General features: G+C 38.1%; 1 protein-coding gene across 2 annotated transcripts in view; it reads right to left on the reverse strand.

The window, feature by feature from the left end:
* Positions 1-768: 768 nt before the first annotated feature.
* CD47 (CD47 molecule) overlaps positions 769-17,477 on the reverse strand; it is a 58,088-nt gene continuing 41,379 nt past the window's right edge. The window contains exons 7-9 of one of the 2 annotated variants that reach the window (XM_061193048.1): positions 16,592-16,684; positions 11,245-11,276; positions 7,030-7,276 (exon numbers count right to left, since the gene is read on the reverse strand). In XM_061193048.1, the coding sequence (XP_061049031.1) occupies positions 7,268-7,276; positions 11,245-11,276; positions 16,592-16,684 (134 nt within the window). In that variant the 3' untranslated portion in view covers positions 7,030-7,267. Of the gene's footprint in view, positions 1,214-7,029; positions 7,277-11,244; positions 11,277-16,591; positions 16,685-17,477 lie in introns of those variants that run through there. The other variant, XM_061193047.1, reaches the window with a different exon arrangement.

The following is a 17,477-nucleotide window of genomic DNA, read 5'->3' on the forward strand; positions in this document are numbered from 1 at the left end:
ATCACTCCCTGTTTATAGCTAGGCATATAGCTAAAGACATGGGTTCTATTGAATTCAGGCTAAAGTTTTAAAAATCCAACATATATGCCTACCAATTCAACTCTGAGAAATGAACAACTGGTAACATTGCAATAAAGAAAGGTTTCTTGAGATAACCAAATATATGCATCCTCTGACTTACAAGGAGACTTACAAACATTACATTAAAAAAATGTCTGGTTGAGCTGGGGGTGGAAACTCCCTGGAAGGCGAGCAGCATCCCTAGAATAAGCTACCTGGGAGGTGGAGTTGGAGGTGTTCCAGCCCAGGGCTCACGCCTGAGGCGGTGAGGCAGCTATTCCTACAACTGCTGCGAAAGAGGCGTAGCAGTGGGGAAAGCAAAGGTTCCAATACTTTCCACTTGCCCTCAACATGAGAGCATGAGAGAAAAATTTCCCCACAGAATTTACACAATGATTGGTATGTACACAAAAGTTCACTTTACCCATAATGCAGCCTAACCACAGTACCCCCCAAACAAACAATGCTTTTAATAAAAATGACTCAGAAAGTCTTTATGGACTGACCGGAAGAGTTAATTACCATTTATTTTAAAAATTAATAAGTAGAGCGCTTCCTTGGAAGATATAATCCATGTTTTAAACAGACATGCTTAAACTTTGCAAACAATCCGTTTGTTTAGAATGGAAGTCCACCAGATTTTATGTTGTCAGTTTAACCTTGAGGAATTTTGCAGGCAATGCAAAGAAAATCAGGAAGCATATGATAGTTGTCTTTTTTGGAAGGCAGGTCTATGATTAAATAAGAGCATTTTTAAAAAATAAATTTATTTATTTTTGGCTGTGTTGGGTCTTTGTTGCTGCACGCAGGCTTTCTCTAGTTGTGGTGAGGGGAGCTACGCTTTGTTGCAGTGCGTGGGCTTCTCATTCCGGTGGCATCTTTTGTTGCGGAGCACAGGCTCTAGGGGGTGTGGACTTCAGTAGTGGTGGCGCACGGGCTCAGTAGTTGTGGCTCGTGGGATCTAGAGTGCAGGCTCAGGAGTTGTGGCACACGGGCTTAGTTGCTCTACGGCATGTGGGATCTTCCCAGACCAACCCTTGTCCCCTGCCCTGGCAGGAAGATTCTTAACCACTGCACCACCAAGGAAGTCCCAATAAGAGTATTTTAAGAGGAGGATCCCAGCACCTGGTACCATGCCATGGTGTTGCAACATCTGTAAGAGAACAGCAGCTGCAGGTTTGTAAATCTGCCAAGCTCACCTGCTATCTGACCTCCAGATTGACATCAGATGGCAGTTTTCAGAACTATAAATCATTTTCTCTCCAAATTGGACTTTTTTTTTTTAATTTTCATTTTTTAAAATTTATTTATATTTTTGGCTGTGTTGGGTCTTCGTTTCTGTGCGAGGGCTTTCTCTAGTTGCGGCAAGCGGGGGCCACTCTTCATTGCGGTGCGCGGGCCTCTCACTATCGCGGCCTCTCTTTTTGCGGAGCACAGGCTCCAGATGCGCAGGCTCAGTAGCTGTGGCTCACGGGCCTAGTTGCTCCGCAGCATGTGGGATCCTCCCAGACCAGGGCTCGAACCCGTGTCCCCTGCATTGGCAGGCAGATTCTCAACCACTGCGCCACCAGGGAAGCCCCAAATTGGACTGTTTACCAAGCATTCCTCATCATCCAAATTGGGAAAAGATACCTGGTCTTCCACAAGTGACTATTAACAGAGCTGAAAAGCTGCTGTCTTACGGCCAAATGACTAAATCAATAAATGACTGCTGAATAAGTGGAGTTCTAGTGATTAAATCCATGATCACTTCTATGCAGTCTGCAGTGCTGTCTTCGGCATTAAATAATCAATCCAATTATCCATAACTTAGGGTTAAATACTCTTCATTTCCCTCTGATCTGATGGATGGGTACTTGAGCATGAAGCTTAAATACTCAAACTAAACACTGGGGGTAGAGTTCCGGCACAGTCTCGCTTCTAACACCAAACACTATAAATTGTGCTGAAATCTCTGAGCTACTGGTGAAATCATGTCCTACGTGGATGGTGTTACCATAATCCATTATTTTCTAAAGCTGTCAAACTTGAGCCCTTGAGTGGGAAAGGTTGCTGCACAAAAATGAAATCCAGTTGCATCTGGAAGCCTACACCTCCGTGGGAGTTCGAATCAGGTTGAGTGCAGTTCTGTGCTACACAGAACAGCTTTCCGTGCAGGAGGTAGCATATTAAATGCTTTCTGAACTCCATTAGTTACTCCTGCTGAGAGTGAAAAAAAGTCCGCATAAATGCATAAAAATTGAATTGCCTATGAGGTAGGGAATGAGGTGGTACTTTGCTGCCAAATATTATTTTCTGTTCAAATGGTTTACAATCACACATACAATGCAGAATCCGAGTACATACCTGCAAGGAAGGTACCTAAAATCTAACGCCATCTCGATCTGGTTACAATCCCCTGATTTTGCTTCAGTTAACTCCCACTCTGTGCCCCAACCCCGCCCCAGATGGAGCCCACAACTCCATTCCAGGCCAGACAGACATGCGGCTCAGGCTGGCCCAGTCGGGGCGTCAGAGATGCTTAGCCTCAGTGGCTGAGCGAGAGGTGCATGGCCCAGGCAGAGAACCGAGCTGCAATCTGGGGCGGATGGGACTGTTCAGAAAGGGGGAGGCACTCTTTTTTTCTCCCCTCTACCCTCCCTGAACTCAGGAGAAGGTGGGTCTGGGATTGCGGTCAGTCGTTCTGCCATCACACGCAATCTCTGAAGGAAGGCAACAGGAAGGAGAGAGGCTAAAGCTGAAAGCTGGAGAGACGCTGATCCTGAGGACACTGCTTGGAGACCCACTAGCCAGCTGTACGTCTAAATTTTCAGTTGTATTAGCCAATAAATCTCACTTTTCTTCGATTTAGGTTTACTTTCATTTACAATCAAAATAGTCCTAACTGGTAACCAATTAAAGTGGAGAACCATTTCAATTTACATTTCAGTCTCGAAGAGGCTTATCTCATTCTACAGATAAGGAGGCACACTGAGAGGCAGGTAAGTGCCTTGCTGAGGTCCTCTGCTAGTCAGCAGTACAGCCAGGACTAGAAAAGTGATGCTTTCACTCTACCAGGGGGAAAGTTAATGCATTGGACTTGCTTAGAACTTTTAATTAAAACTTTGCTCTGATCAAAAGTTTACTTATTGGATATTGTTACACTTTTAAAAAGAATTTATAAATTAATATTTTAAGTCATCCTTTGCATTGTTACCTAGGATATGGACTCGAAAATACATTGATAAACTAAATTTCTCAGTAATGCGCCTGTGGTCTGCTGAAGCAGCAAGAGAAATAAGCCCAACGAAAATAGCTTAAAATGTTTTATTAAGTATATATAATATTACAGGGTAATATTTACAAAGTTATGTTTTTTAAATAAAAAAGTATCTTGGCAAAGATTGCGGATATTCAAAGCTTCAAACAGTGATAAATTGATTTAATACATATAAAAAAAACCTTTAACGGTAACACAGCTGTAAAACAACTTTGGTCTTTAAATCACTGCAAAAAATGGCTGACAAATAGCACACCTTTAATTGCTATGGAAGAAAGCCCCCAAGAGAGGAACTTGCACATAGCAACACTGGAGTTTTCTTTAGAATGGTTAATGGATATTTATACGGTGTGGGATCTAATTCTCAGCAATGGCTTTTTGTAAATAATGCTCCGTTTAATAAAAAACAAAAATGCTTCCCTCTCTCACCAACCCTGACAACAATACTTTTAAGATTCCACTGATGTTGCCTTACAGAGAAGTTTATTACAAATGCTCTTTTTTCAAAAGGCTAAATTTATGGGAAAGCTGGTCTTAAATGTTAAGTAAGAGCTGTCAAAAGCCAAAGGCAGGAAAACTTCCTGTTCACTGCTCATCTCTTAAAAGTTACCTGGATTATCCTTATTAGCCACAGAAAATGACTTAACAAAGGACCCCAGTGGGTGATGGCAGGTAGTGATTTTGAAAATATGACACATGTAAAACTAATGTTTTTAAACAAACTCTCCATCAAATGACACACAATAAAAAGATAAAGGGTTGCCCAACAATCATTTCTCTAGTTTCCACCAACGGGTAAATAAAGGGGTATGCCATTCCATGCATACACCACAGATGTCTGTTTTTGAATACCCATGTTAGGACAAGAGAAATCTAGCTGATATAGAGCTTAATTCGTATTAATGAGAAGGAGGAGCAAACTCACCACTTTTTAAGCTTTATGATAACTCAAACCACAATTTGGTTGGTCACTTACTAAACTGACTACAGCATCCTGAAAAGAGCAATACTCCCAACTATGGGATAGCCCCATTATTTTCATTCTGACATTCTCAGAAATTTTAACAGATTGGACCTGGGGTTTCCAGGTGAAAAAAATCATCACCTTTTAAGGTTTTCAGAGCATGTGAAATTTGTCTAAAAAGAAAACTCTCTAGCTCACCCTCTTACAAACATGGGGAAGTCTAAATACAGCCTGCTCTCAGTCATCAAACTTACGGAATGAGCGTCTAATGTATGTAAAACACTGCAGGAAGAGAAAGGAAGGAAAAAAAAAAAAGCCTCTTGCTATGTACGGAGGAATTTTTAAATTGAACAAGAGGCAAGACAAAAACCCAACAAAGCTAGGCAGAGACACGTGAAGTACTAGGAAAGGTAAGTAAGAGATGAAAGAGGCAGCTGGACAGATAGGCACAGATCGCAAAGAAGAGCCAGTCAGGGAGGAAGGGTGGGAGGGTGTTTTGAAGGAGAAAGAAATTTGATTTGGCCGAAAAGGTTGGAAAGGTTTGTTGCCAAAATGACAAATGGTGTCACTCTGAGAACATACAGTAAATAAAACTGGATGGAAGAGTCGATGGCAAAAATTGGGATCACTAAGTGAAAAAGCAGATTATGGGGGGGGAACAGATATACGATGTTCAAAACATTGTTAGCAACTTTAATTTGGTGTGACAGAAAACTTACTGCCATTATAAGTCTAATTTAAAGAGAATGAACTGGCCCAATGATGCCCAAGTAAGAGGGCTCCTGCTGCTGTGGTCCCTTTTCCAGAGAAGCTGACGAGGAACAGCAAGGGTTGACTTCATCTGGCGTTTCTCCTGCTACCTCTGTGTGTTGTCTAGGGCAGTGAATGCCTCAAAAGACAGGCAGTGTTAAAGAGAACACAAAGGATGGATAAGTCCCAAGACTGAACCCCAAATAAATGAGAGCTGACTACATATTAAAGGTACAACTCTGGTTCATAAAAAAGTTTACTATAAAGATTTCATACCTGACTTTTTCTTAATAGAGAATAGGAATTTGGATCTTTTTCAAGTCCAACTGCTTTTCCCCTCCTTTCATCAAAATTGATTTCTAAAGTAACAAACAATATTAGTGAAATATAAATATTTTCAGAAGGAAAAAGAGTAGAGGGAGCCATCAAATTTGTATAAAGGAATACAGCTCCCTCTACATATGATAATATTTTGGACAGGAACACAATTAGGGAAGAACTTTTCTTTTCCTTTTTTTTTCAAGAAGAGCTGTCTTCATAGTGTGTTCACTTTTCTGAGGCATCAGCAGGTTATAAATTTTGGTTTGCCATGGGCAAACCACTTGGTCCCAACGTAAAATATGACAAGCAATTTGGCATAAAAGAGGCACGTGGGAACATTCAGTGGACTAAGAAATAACTATTAATAATGCAACTACAAATATGAATGTCTTATTACACAAACAGGAAGAATAACTAGTATTTTTAGAGGGCACTGGTGAGCAGTCAAAAAGCTTGGCAAATTACCTAGAATTTTTAAAAGTTTTAAGTGATCAAATATTCACATCAAATATAAGTCCACCCAATAAAGATCTTTGTTTTTAAATGTTTTCACTAAAAGCATGAAATTAACATTTGCTCTCCTGTAGGTACCCCACTGTCGTCCATACAGAAGATACATGTGCCTATCTTATACATGAGCGCATACACACACACACCCACAAGGGAAGAAAATCTAATAATCTAAAAGTACTCCAGGCGATCACAACTGTCAGAATGTTAATTTTCTCCTAATGGGGGTAGGAAACGTGGGTTTTGTTTTACTTTTCAATCTTAGAGTAAGGTGAATATGAGGCAGGACTACAGGAGGAAGATGACGGGTGTTTATCATGCAACACAGATACAACAGTAATAAAATCACCCGTTCAGGGTTGGCCTATTGGCCTGACGGTGACACACATTATGTTGCCATGCAGAAGACTCATAGTTCAAATCTCAATCTTGGTTTTTCATGCCCCAGATCAGAAAAGAAGCGAAGAAACACTGTAGATTGTGCCTTCAAATCCGAGGAAGGGAATACATATGTTACAACCATCGCTATTTCTGCTGAAAAGTGTGAACATAGTTCTCTGAGAATAAGTCTGGCTCCTTTCTGCAGTGATGCTACCGTGTCACTGGACCATGTTCAAAGAGGAGAAAAAGTGCTACATCTCATACAGCAGCAGGAGCAAATAACAGAAGGACAAGACAGGATGTAAAGGGTTGTGTGAAGAAAAGAAGGAAACATCCATCAGTAAAATCACCCTCAATCTGGAAAGGGTCTGGTACACTGTACGTTGAAGGAACAATGTGTGAGTGGCAACCCCCAAGAATGAAGACCATGATCCCCATCAGCATCACGTCCCACGGAGGCAGCCTACAAGACAGACGTTCCCAACTGAATTCCTGTCCGTGCTTAATGTTATTCCCTTGACCTGGAAGTGGCAGACCCATTATTCAGCTAACACCATAATTGCCACAGTGGCTGTGAACCTGAGTTTTCTAAGGCTTGACGGAAGCCACTGTTTTCATAGAAAGCTCTGGGTAACCAGGTTAGTGTAAGGAAATTTTCACCTTGGACCAATTTAAACTGGTGACCTAGAGTCAAGAGGCCCCAGGATCTGAAAGGCATCATTCTTGGAAGTTGCCCACTCTACTTTGCCCCAATCGAATAAAAATAACAACAGAAAACTGGATATCAATTGGGCACACAACACAGATCATAATTCTTTTATTAACTAAATTAAAAATGCTTTGAATAAAAACTTAACTGTAACAATCATTGAAAGGTCAATTATTTACTTTCTCCCATAGATGGAAACCAGTTACTTTTCTGTTTTCTTCTCCAAAACAGTGAATCAAGGCCACGGTGCTTAAACACAAGTGTATTTCTTTCATGTCGTACTACTCTCCAAATCAGAGTCCATCATTTTACTTCAGTTACTCTGGAAAAATGAAAAATGAACATATAATTGCTATGATGTCTATTTTCTATGCCTTAACAAGTTGATGTATTTTAAAATTTGAAAATCGTTTCAGATATATGGTATCTAAAAATAAAGAAAAATTATTTAATCTTAGATTTGCAAAGGTCACAGACATAAACCGGGCAAATCATTAGCCTTTTTAGTTGCAGTAAGTAAAAGGCCAATGCCAAATGGAAATAAAAATCAACAAAATCTGATAACCTCCGTTTGCTGGGTTGGCGGAGAAGCCAAGAGACATCGATTCTTCCAAAGCAAAAGATATTTATCCTAGAACAACATTCTATCACTTTCACTTTAGATCGACACCATTCGTTTAAGGTAGGAGAATTAAACATGTGATTAGGTATAAGTGAAAGAGGAAATGGGACTGTGGTCCCAAGAGGGTACCTGGAACCTCACTCACCAACAAGGCAGTTACGCTATGGGCATCGTGCACTGTTAGTAGGAAGAACCCACCACAGACATTTGGGAAAAACCCACAAATTCTGAACAGCTAAAAATTAGCAAAATTAAGGGAATTTCAAAGGTCATTATAGATTTCATGTGTTATGAACACACAAAAACTGCTGTCTAACTCCTGATACAATGGTGCAAAAAAAGTCACATCTTAAAGGAAACTAACAAAGGAAGAGGCACTCAAGGTTCTTCTACTCGTTTTCTGAAAATGAAGAAGTGTTTAGTTTTTTCATACAACTACAGAGGAATGACGCCACAGTAGGAAAAGGAAAAAAGAACAACGAAATTAAAAAATAAAACACCAGAATGCAAACACGGACAAACCATGCCACACTTTCAGGTACCAGTTCTTTTTTAAATGCCATTTAATGTATTCCTGCTAATCATGGTTTTTTTTAGGAGGGCAGTGGTTAGTAGAGCATGCATTTTTTGTAATAAAGGCTGTGACACAAAATTACTAAAGTGGGATCATTCTGTGACTGCTTACTGAACACAGTCTAAGCATTGTTTTAAACTTAGTCCACTAGACACAGTCAGCGTGTTTTTAATCTTACGCAAAAATTAATTACACTCAGGGGAATATAGCCTCTTGAGATAAATGCTGCACTTCGCTGTAGAGGTGAGCAGGGCAGGTCACAGACTTTAAACAGTAAAATACGAAGCAGACTATTCACATGATCAAGGAATGATTGTAAATAGCAAAGGTATGAAGAAAGTTTTGATAAAATGAAAACATAGTTTTTAAAATGTTAACAGAACTAAAGTAACAGAACATGTTAAGGTAAAATCAAAATGAATGCTTGCAGCACTCAATATCTCAGACTTACTTATCTTTAAGAACTAATAAATATAGGTCTTTGAAAGTCAATAAAAATTAGAAGTTATTAGCCCAGAGTCCCCCCCCTCCCAAGAGCTGAAGTGACTAAACATTTCTCTCCCTCTTTTTAAATCCTTTCCCAAAAGGTTAGAACCCAGTTCCTGCTTGGAAAAGCAGAGATATTAAGTCTCCATGGGTTAAATGCAACAAAATCACTAACAGAAGCACAAAAGAAACTCTGTCAAGATGATAAAGATTTGTGCCAAATTATCTAAGTGTCGTATAAAAAGCATTTTAAAGTTACAGTCACCAGACATTGCATCTGAAAAATCCCTTTTTTAAAAAAGAAGTAATTCCTCTTTGTTGTGAGCAATGAGACTGAAGAGTCTGATTAGTGACACCCTACAGCTTTTATATTACTAGTTTTGCAACTTTTAACAGAGTAGATTGAAGTTTTAGAAACCAAGAAATGTAGGCCTTTATGATTTGACAGTGTCCCTTTTATTTAAAAAAAGCCATACTTTCAAGAAGCAATTTTATTTCTTTTCAATGTCCATATTTCAACCCACCTATAATTGTGGGTGCATTTTATACTTACCATCATTCATCATTCCTTTTGATTCTTTAAATGCTAAGAATTAGTAACAAGCCAAGCAGTTAGTAAGATTCCGCAATTAGAAATCATTTCTAGACAAACAAATATGCAGTAATATCATGCCAACTATTCCACAGCTATAAAGCCAAATTAATTTTAAGGTTATTATTTGATTACCAAAGCCTTTCTGTGGATCATACCCACAGGCTCCACAAAGGGACACAAAGTTGGGAATACAGATCTAGATTTAGAGAGAAAGAAAGTGAGATGTTTTGGTCTCACTCCAAGAAGACAACCTGTGTCTTCCTGAAATTTATAATTAGAAATTGAAATTAACTGAGATTCTTCTCTACTGGGGGTGTTACATTTCATCTTGGCCAATTAAAAAGGCAATAGTCCCCTCACCCAAATATCACCTGGCTAGTACAAGCAACTACTGGAGAGACACAGAACAGTGCATTTTTCTCAGAGGTGAAAATGTTACAAAAGCAATACTCTTAATTCTTGATGAATAATCAAGAAAAGAGAGGTTAAGGCAATAAAAAAACCTAGATTCTTCCCAAGGCATAGACGGCATTCTAACTGCTTTGGGGGCCAGTTCAAATTATTATGAACTGGTAATGGATCAAGAAGAATTTATAAATTTGTAATAACCACATACCATTAAGGGGTTCCTCTACAGCTTTCTGGAAAATATTTAAAATATATTTACATAAAATAGAATTTATTTCATGTCCTTTTCTACTAAAATTTATATATGCTAACATTTAAACTATAGGCAAACAGTGAACATATATAGTCAAAAACCAAAGTAAAGCAATAGAAGTTAGTTAGAAAAGCAAAGCTTGCCAAGTCTAGCTATTAGTTTTATAATAACTGAATTATTCTCTTAATATTCTTTTTTTATGCAGAATTTCCCACCCCACCCTGCCTCTCTCCGTTCAAGAAATCCTAACTGAGAAGCACAAACACAGATAGCAACATAATAAATAATACAGTTAAGCCAGAGATGAGAACAAAACAACCATTTTCAAGTCGCGCAAATTGAACTCAGTAACAGGGAAAGAAAAAGTGCTATGATTTAATGGTCTAATGGCTGGATTATGTCTAACAGAGGCACTTTTAAAACTTCTGGCTGTTTGTGACCAGTGTAGCTACGGCACCAATGTTTTTAGAGTGAACACCTGGGGTAAGATGCAACCCCACTTCCCTCGCCTCTCAAGCACATCTGTTGAGGCTTATCAGCTTTAGGGGCATATGTAATCTCCACTTCCTGCCACAGACAGGAGTCTTGCTTTTGGCATTCCAGACAGAGCTATTATTAATCCTTTATAGGAAGGTGAGTACAATACAGCCCTTTCAAGATCTTATTTCCATAAAGTAGCTCTTGTGCTTGTCATCAGGATGAGTCTCTATCTATAAATGTTTTTTTCACCCCCCCTCATTTATCCCTCTCAGTTTATCTCCTAAATTTGCTCCTTTTCTTGGAATTTTCTCAGGTAGCTTATTAAGGTAGCCAAGATATAGTAAAAACTACAGTACAGTTTGCAGGAAGAAAAATGCTTATAAAATGGGGGAAGGAGGGAAATGAATCAATTCAGAACAGCTATTTTTCGGCCATATTTCCATTTACTTTATAGATTATCATTTTTAATGAAATCAATTTAATATAAACTTCTCTCCCTCATTTTTAAGCCTGAAATATCATTCTGTATATGCACATCAAATGGATCCAACAGGTGAGGCAATATATTGGAATCGGCTTCCTTCAGCAGATAACGACCATTATTCTTACACACAAACTTTTCAGTTCTGGGTGTGAGAAGACAGCACAGTCTTAAGGTATCATTTATTCTATCCCATTGCTAGTAAATGACCAAACAGAAGTTTTAAAATAGATTGGATCTATCCATGCAAAGGTCATGAAATGACTTCAGTGTTCTCTTAATTTGATGTCACACCAAACAGAGAGCAATGGGGTTCAATATCTCAATTACCATTCCTCAGACTAAACCATCAAGTGATCATACCCAATTCATTTAAGAAATTTTAACTTACCCTAGGAGGTTGTATAGTCTTGTGATTGGAAGCTGATGAAATTAAAATATAAGAAAATGAATTTAATAAATGAAAGAAATTAAGGCAATATTACGTTTAATTTTAAGATAAAATGTTCACGGCTAAAACTAAAGGTTCCAGTAACTCCACTGAAAGATTTCTGGCTTTGATAGACTATTAAAAAATACAGAACACTCTTAATTATATACATCGACAGAATAAAATGATGCAAATAATCCACCCCAATCAACAAATAAACACACACACTCTCTCATTTGTGCATGCCATGTCTCCCCCCAAATCAGCCACTTGTTACACTTTGTGGTGGAAAAACTTTGGCATCGACTCAGCCCTTCTGTAGGCTCTACACCCCTCCCTACTTGACCCAGCTGGAATGTGGAAAGAATAGGGCAATGACCACTCCATCGCCCACCCTTAGCTCACTGCTCTTGTTCCCTGTAGCCCAGTCTTCTTTTTTTCTTCTTCCATCTTTCCAGTTTTCAAAGCTCCACATAGCTAACAAACTAAAGAAAATATCAGATCCCTCTGAGTGCAGAGAATTATTCTAGGCAGCTAGTTTTAGCTACAATCAAGCCCTTCTCTGTATCCCTTCTTAGCTTTTCAAGTTACCCTTCACTGCTGCTCAATGGATTGGTTAATGAAGATGAAGGAGTACAGAGCATGAAGAAAGTGACAAAAGGGAAAAGAACCGCTCTAGTTGCACAGGGAAGAAAAGAGAACTTCCTTACAAAAACCAAGTGAGAAGGTCCCGGAGCAGCTAAAACCAGTCCTAAATACAGAATCAGAGTCCTACAGAGATAAGCATCAAGGGGCAACATCCTGTGAGTGACTCTGTAGGAAGGTGATGCTACTGGATAGTCAGTTCCACTGGTCTATGGATTGGATGATGGCACTGGATTTACTTATGAGCAGATTGAGGCAGGCCCCCAGAACTGCTCTGGTCTTCTGTGCTAATTATGTCCTACCACTCCTCCATGTCCACTCTACCAAGCTTCTAAAACTGATGGAAAATGGGGGTGACACCTGACCCAAGCCAATCTATAGAGGAGTCAGAAGCAGGTAAGGCTCACTCCAACGGGGGAAATGGCAACTGACTGGCCTGAAAAGTTTCTCTCTCCCATTGGAACCTGGAGAGGAGACACAGAAAGAAGACTAGAAAGCTGGTGAAGGGAAAGAAAGGTGAAAAGGAGACACAAAGTAAGCAAAGAGAAGCTCAAAGCTTAGAGCCAAAGGTAAGAAAATATACCAGTGAGAAGACATGAATAGGATCAAAAAATAAAAACATTAAGGAGAGGATGAGCTAGTCGGCTAGCAGGTAGAGAATCAAAGAGAGAGGAACTAAGTAACTACACTGGCAGGAGGGCATCAGCTAACTCTTGTGACTGAGAGGGCAAATGATGACTCAGTCTTTAGAGATGTACTGGATTCTTCCAATTCCTAAACTACTTACTATACTTCCTCTGTGAGGCCCAGTTATAGATCTGCTCTCATGAGATTCCCATCTCTGTTAGTGTCATGTGTGGCTTGAAAGTAAATCTCCTTTACTGGAGGCACATGGGGAGTGGTTTGGTCCTTGCAACCAAACAAGAAGGAAACCTCTTTTCAAAGTACTATGGAGTGAAATGTGTTGGGAATATGGGTAAATCACATTTAGCAACCTCCCAAATAAACCAAGCAGAATTACAGAACTTTATTAGGGACAATCATGATAGTTACATGTATATACAACTTACTTTAACTAAACCATGTCCTATGTCTATGTTCTATCAAGGAAAAGAGATCTGAACAGCTATGTAAATTTCTGATTGGCAATGTGAAGGGTAAGAGGTAAGATTTTAGAGCTATATTTTTGAGCTCATAAATTATTTATCAGAATTAGTATTAAGAACTGCCAAGCAACTGCTTTAATAACCCTAATAGTGTGTAAAGAAGAGTTTCTGAGTTCTGATTCTCAGGTCCAAGGAACATCACATTTGGCTAGCCCATTCTGAAACAAAGATATCTATAAAGAACAGGGATTCAAAGGGCACCAGTCAGCTGTGATCCCTCAAATATTATAAAACCAAACAGTGTAGAAGTGAATTTTGCTTGAGTTAATCCTCTTCAATAGGCATATGACCTATGTGACTAAAGAATGATTGTGATTTATCTGCTGTTACCATGGGCCTAAGGCATTGACAGCCATGTATATATATATATTTAAATCACAAGCCTTAAGCATTCCATATGAGCTCACTTGCAATGCTTCATCTGGATTTGTTCTTCTCTCCCAGAAACACTTGACCCATGCTATAAATATATTTCCAGGTTTTGAATTTTCAGGGACAACTTTTTCTATTGATTCCAGATTCACCTCTCCTCAACAATGGGGAAGAAAATATCACTGAGTTTTACATATCTATTTCATGTCATTCTAAAATATCTGAGATGTGGTAAATATGGTTTCTGACTGCTAGTATGTTGATTCATATCAAAACATGACTATATTCCCTTATACTGAACTAAATAGCAATGGCTTAGGAAAATTAAAAAGTACTGACCCTTATGAAGAATGGACATAAGCATCCTACATAGGTAACACACCCAACTTCAGTGAGCTTAGTTAGTTCTTTGTAATCTTCTATATTTTCTCACATTCTTATTGTTCTCAGCCCTTGATTTCATTTTATGAAATTTAAATGTTTTAGTAAATAAACAAACAAAAAACCCTAACACAGTTAAAAAAGAACAACAGAGAAAATTAAACTTAAAATCCTACTATTTAAAGTAATAATTAAGGCTACAAATTTAAACTGGGAAACAATGAAAATGATAAAAGTTAAATCTCTCATAGGGACATAAACTTACTCCAAGATAGCTTGGATTTTTTAAAAAAAAAAACTATCTGAGGATTTTATTACTTTTAAATCAAGACACATTCTTTAGACTTTTCCAAAATAGAGCCTCTGCAACAAGTAAAAGTTACATTGGAAGAATTTACAATTTTTACTTCCTGATACAAATGCTCAAATTTGCAACCTTAATGTTATATATACTCAGATTTACACATTCAGATTATATATGAAAAACACATCAACTTTTCTAGTCTACCACGTTATCTAAAGAGCTACTTTCCTGTACCTTTTCTCTTCTTGCCCTTCAACTGACCGAAGGTATTTCTCTGAACTCTGGTATCAGACAAGTTGATTTGAAAAGTTAATTTAGAATAGTCTCAAAATGTAAATAAAACTGGACTAAATTCTTAACTTACATATGGTATATTTATATGTCAAACTATCATAAAGAAAAAATAATCTGGGGAACTTTCCAGGATTTCAGTTTCACTTTGAATTTGATGTGAGAGTAATATGTTTGTAATTATACTGGTTTCACAGGCTTCTTAGGGATGTAGCAGTGGAGAAGGGGGGAGAGCGAGGTCAAGGGGGTAACAGCTAGACAATGCCTATTTCCACTGAGTCAGCATCTCCAGACCTGCTGGTCTTCGTGAGACACGGAAGGCATGTGGGAGCATGGGAATAAAAGGGAGCGTGATCCAGATAATGAGGGAAAAAAAAGAACAAAGAGCTGACCATCAGTCAAAGACACCTAATACAGCATCACGCTATAGGGATACTGCAGGTCACGTACTGTTCTCAAGTATTCATAGGGAGCAACAGCAGCAGCAGTGTCATCTTCAAGAACCAGACAAATGGTGACTAGAAAACTCAACAGAAATAGAATCTGCATCAGCATTCATAATGCGATGCTCACAATGGCTACGAATGAATGCCATTCTGCTTTAGAAGTCTTAATAGCGCTTTACGGCTTGAACTAAGAAAATTTCATTGAGGAGACAACTCTGACTTATAAACACATAAACTAAAGATAAGTAAATTTTAGTTAAGTATTTTACTTGTTTATCTAATAAGCATTAATTAAAGGGGGGCAAAAATATATAAAAGAATTGAACTCAACGATTAGTCAGTGCAAGCTGAAGTTCATAAATAAAGGTAAAATTTCTTTGAAAGTACTATACAAGTCATGTGGGGAATTATTTGACTGTAACAATTCAAAGTTTATGTTAATTTTTAGAAACATATTAAGTTTACCTAAAGCAAAGCAGAAAGACTGACTTTTTTACTCCATTAATTTGTAACTTTTGATTATTTTGACAAATGGTTAAGAGTTTGCTTTACTTCATAAATAAAAGACAGAAATCTTTTATTTAAGGGAGACTAATATAACCAGATTGTAGGGAATATCTTTAGCTTAAGTAAGACATCACACTAGTTTTAGGTGCTTAATATTAAAGGCATCTACCTCCATAAACATATTAAAAATAAGAATTTACACAGAGATCTGTTATTTGAAAATTGGAAGACTAAATACAAAGTTTAGAAACAATAAGCTGAGTCCACACTTACTCACAACTGATTTTAAGAGTAGTAAAAGCTTAAAATTTAAAACTCTATGTTCTGATTATACTGGTTTTAACTAAAAATATTTTAAAGTCAAGTGTCAGAGGACACTGCTCTTTAATTAACAAAAGTGACAGATTTTGAATTTCAATTCTGTCTACTAGGGGAGTCAAGGTCTGTAAATAGTCTGCAAGAAGAGCAACTGACAAATAGGTCTCTGTGAAAGGACTCTATCATAGAAACAATGGGTGAATTAAAAATCCTTTTTTATTAATTAAAATGAACCCTCAGGGCTTCCCTGGTGGCGCAGTGGTTAAGAATCCGTCTGCCAGTGCAGGGGACACGGGCTCGAGCCCTGGCCCGGGAAGATCCCACATGCCGTGTAGCAACTAAGCCCATGCGCTACAACTACAGAGCCTGCGCTCTAGAGCCCGCAAGCCACAACTACTGAAGCCCGCGCACCTAAAGCCCGTGTTCGGCAACAAGAGAAGCCACGACAATGAGAAGCCCGAGCACCGCAATGAAGAGTAGCCCCTGCTCACCGCAGCTAGAGAAAGCCCGCGCACGGCAACGAAGACCCAACACAGCCAAAAAAATACCAAAACAAAATAAACAATTAATAAATTAATTTAAAAAAAAGAATCCTCAAAAATCTCTCCTTTTGTTTAGTATAAAAAAGTTTATACATTCTAAAACATACAGCTGTTTTCTTTTAAACTAGTTAATAATCTAAACTTTTCATTAGTTCATATGATTTCTACCCTCTTTTATTGCCCCCCAAAAAATTCCAAATTTATTTAAAAAATACAGCAGCATTCACTGTATTTTCTCATTTTTGGAGTTACCAATGCATTTCTTTGGTCCTAAACAGTAAGAATTAACCAAAAGCATTTTCCTGGCATAAGCTAACAAAAATAAGGTTGACTTACCAACACATTTCATATAAACTAATCCAAGTAATTCTGCTAGAGCTATAATACCCAAACCTGAAATCAGAAGAGGACCGTGTACTGGGGTACACTCTGTAAAAAACAAATGAAATTCTGTATTAGAAATTCACATGAAATAATTGAACTTTTAAAAAAGAACTAGCAATAACAGTAATAATATTGAGTTTTAAGGAGATTCTTTTTCTAATTATCAAGAAACAAAAATTATCTACATATGTTCATCACTATTAAGTCAGTCAGTGAAATGACTCCCAATTACTAAAAGAAAAAAGGCTTTGTCTGTATAATATGTACCTTATCACATCAAGACTAATGGAAAATAGTGTGTAAAGCTAAGGCTCCAACCAACTGGATGGAGCCTGGTTATTTTAAAAGCTCTCCCACAAATATAGGCATAGCAGTTTGACTGCTGGAACAATCAGCCCACAAGCCATATACAGCCAATATTCTTATGGCAATGTGGAAAGCACTATTCTCAGTGGGGTGAAAATGAGAGTACTAAAAGAAAAGCTCACAGCACCAAATGGCTGGCAAGGATGTGGAGCGACAGGAATTTTCATCCACTGCTGGTGGTAATGCAAAATGGTACAGCCACCTTGGAAGACACTTTGGCAATTTGTTAAAAAACTAAATATATTCTTAATGTACAACCCAGCAAATGCACTCCTTGGTATTGACCCAAATGGAGCTGAAACTTACGTCCACACCAAAAATGCACATGGATGTCTAGAGCAACTTATTCTTAATTGCCCCAAATCGGAAGCAACCAAGCTGTCCCTCAATAGGTGAATGGATAAACAAACTGTGGTACATACATACATACATACAATGGAATGTTATTCAGTGCTAAAAGGAAAAGAGCTAT

The sequence above is a fragment of the Eubalaena glacialis genome, chromosome 6 (assembly GCF_028564815.1).
Source record: "Eubalaena glacialis isolate mEubGla1 chromosome 6, mEubGla1.1.hap2.+ XY, whole genome shotgun sequence".
Taxonomy (NCBI): Eukaryota; Metazoa; Chordata; class Mammalia; order Artiodactyla; family Balaenidae; genus Eubalaena; species Eubalaena glacialis.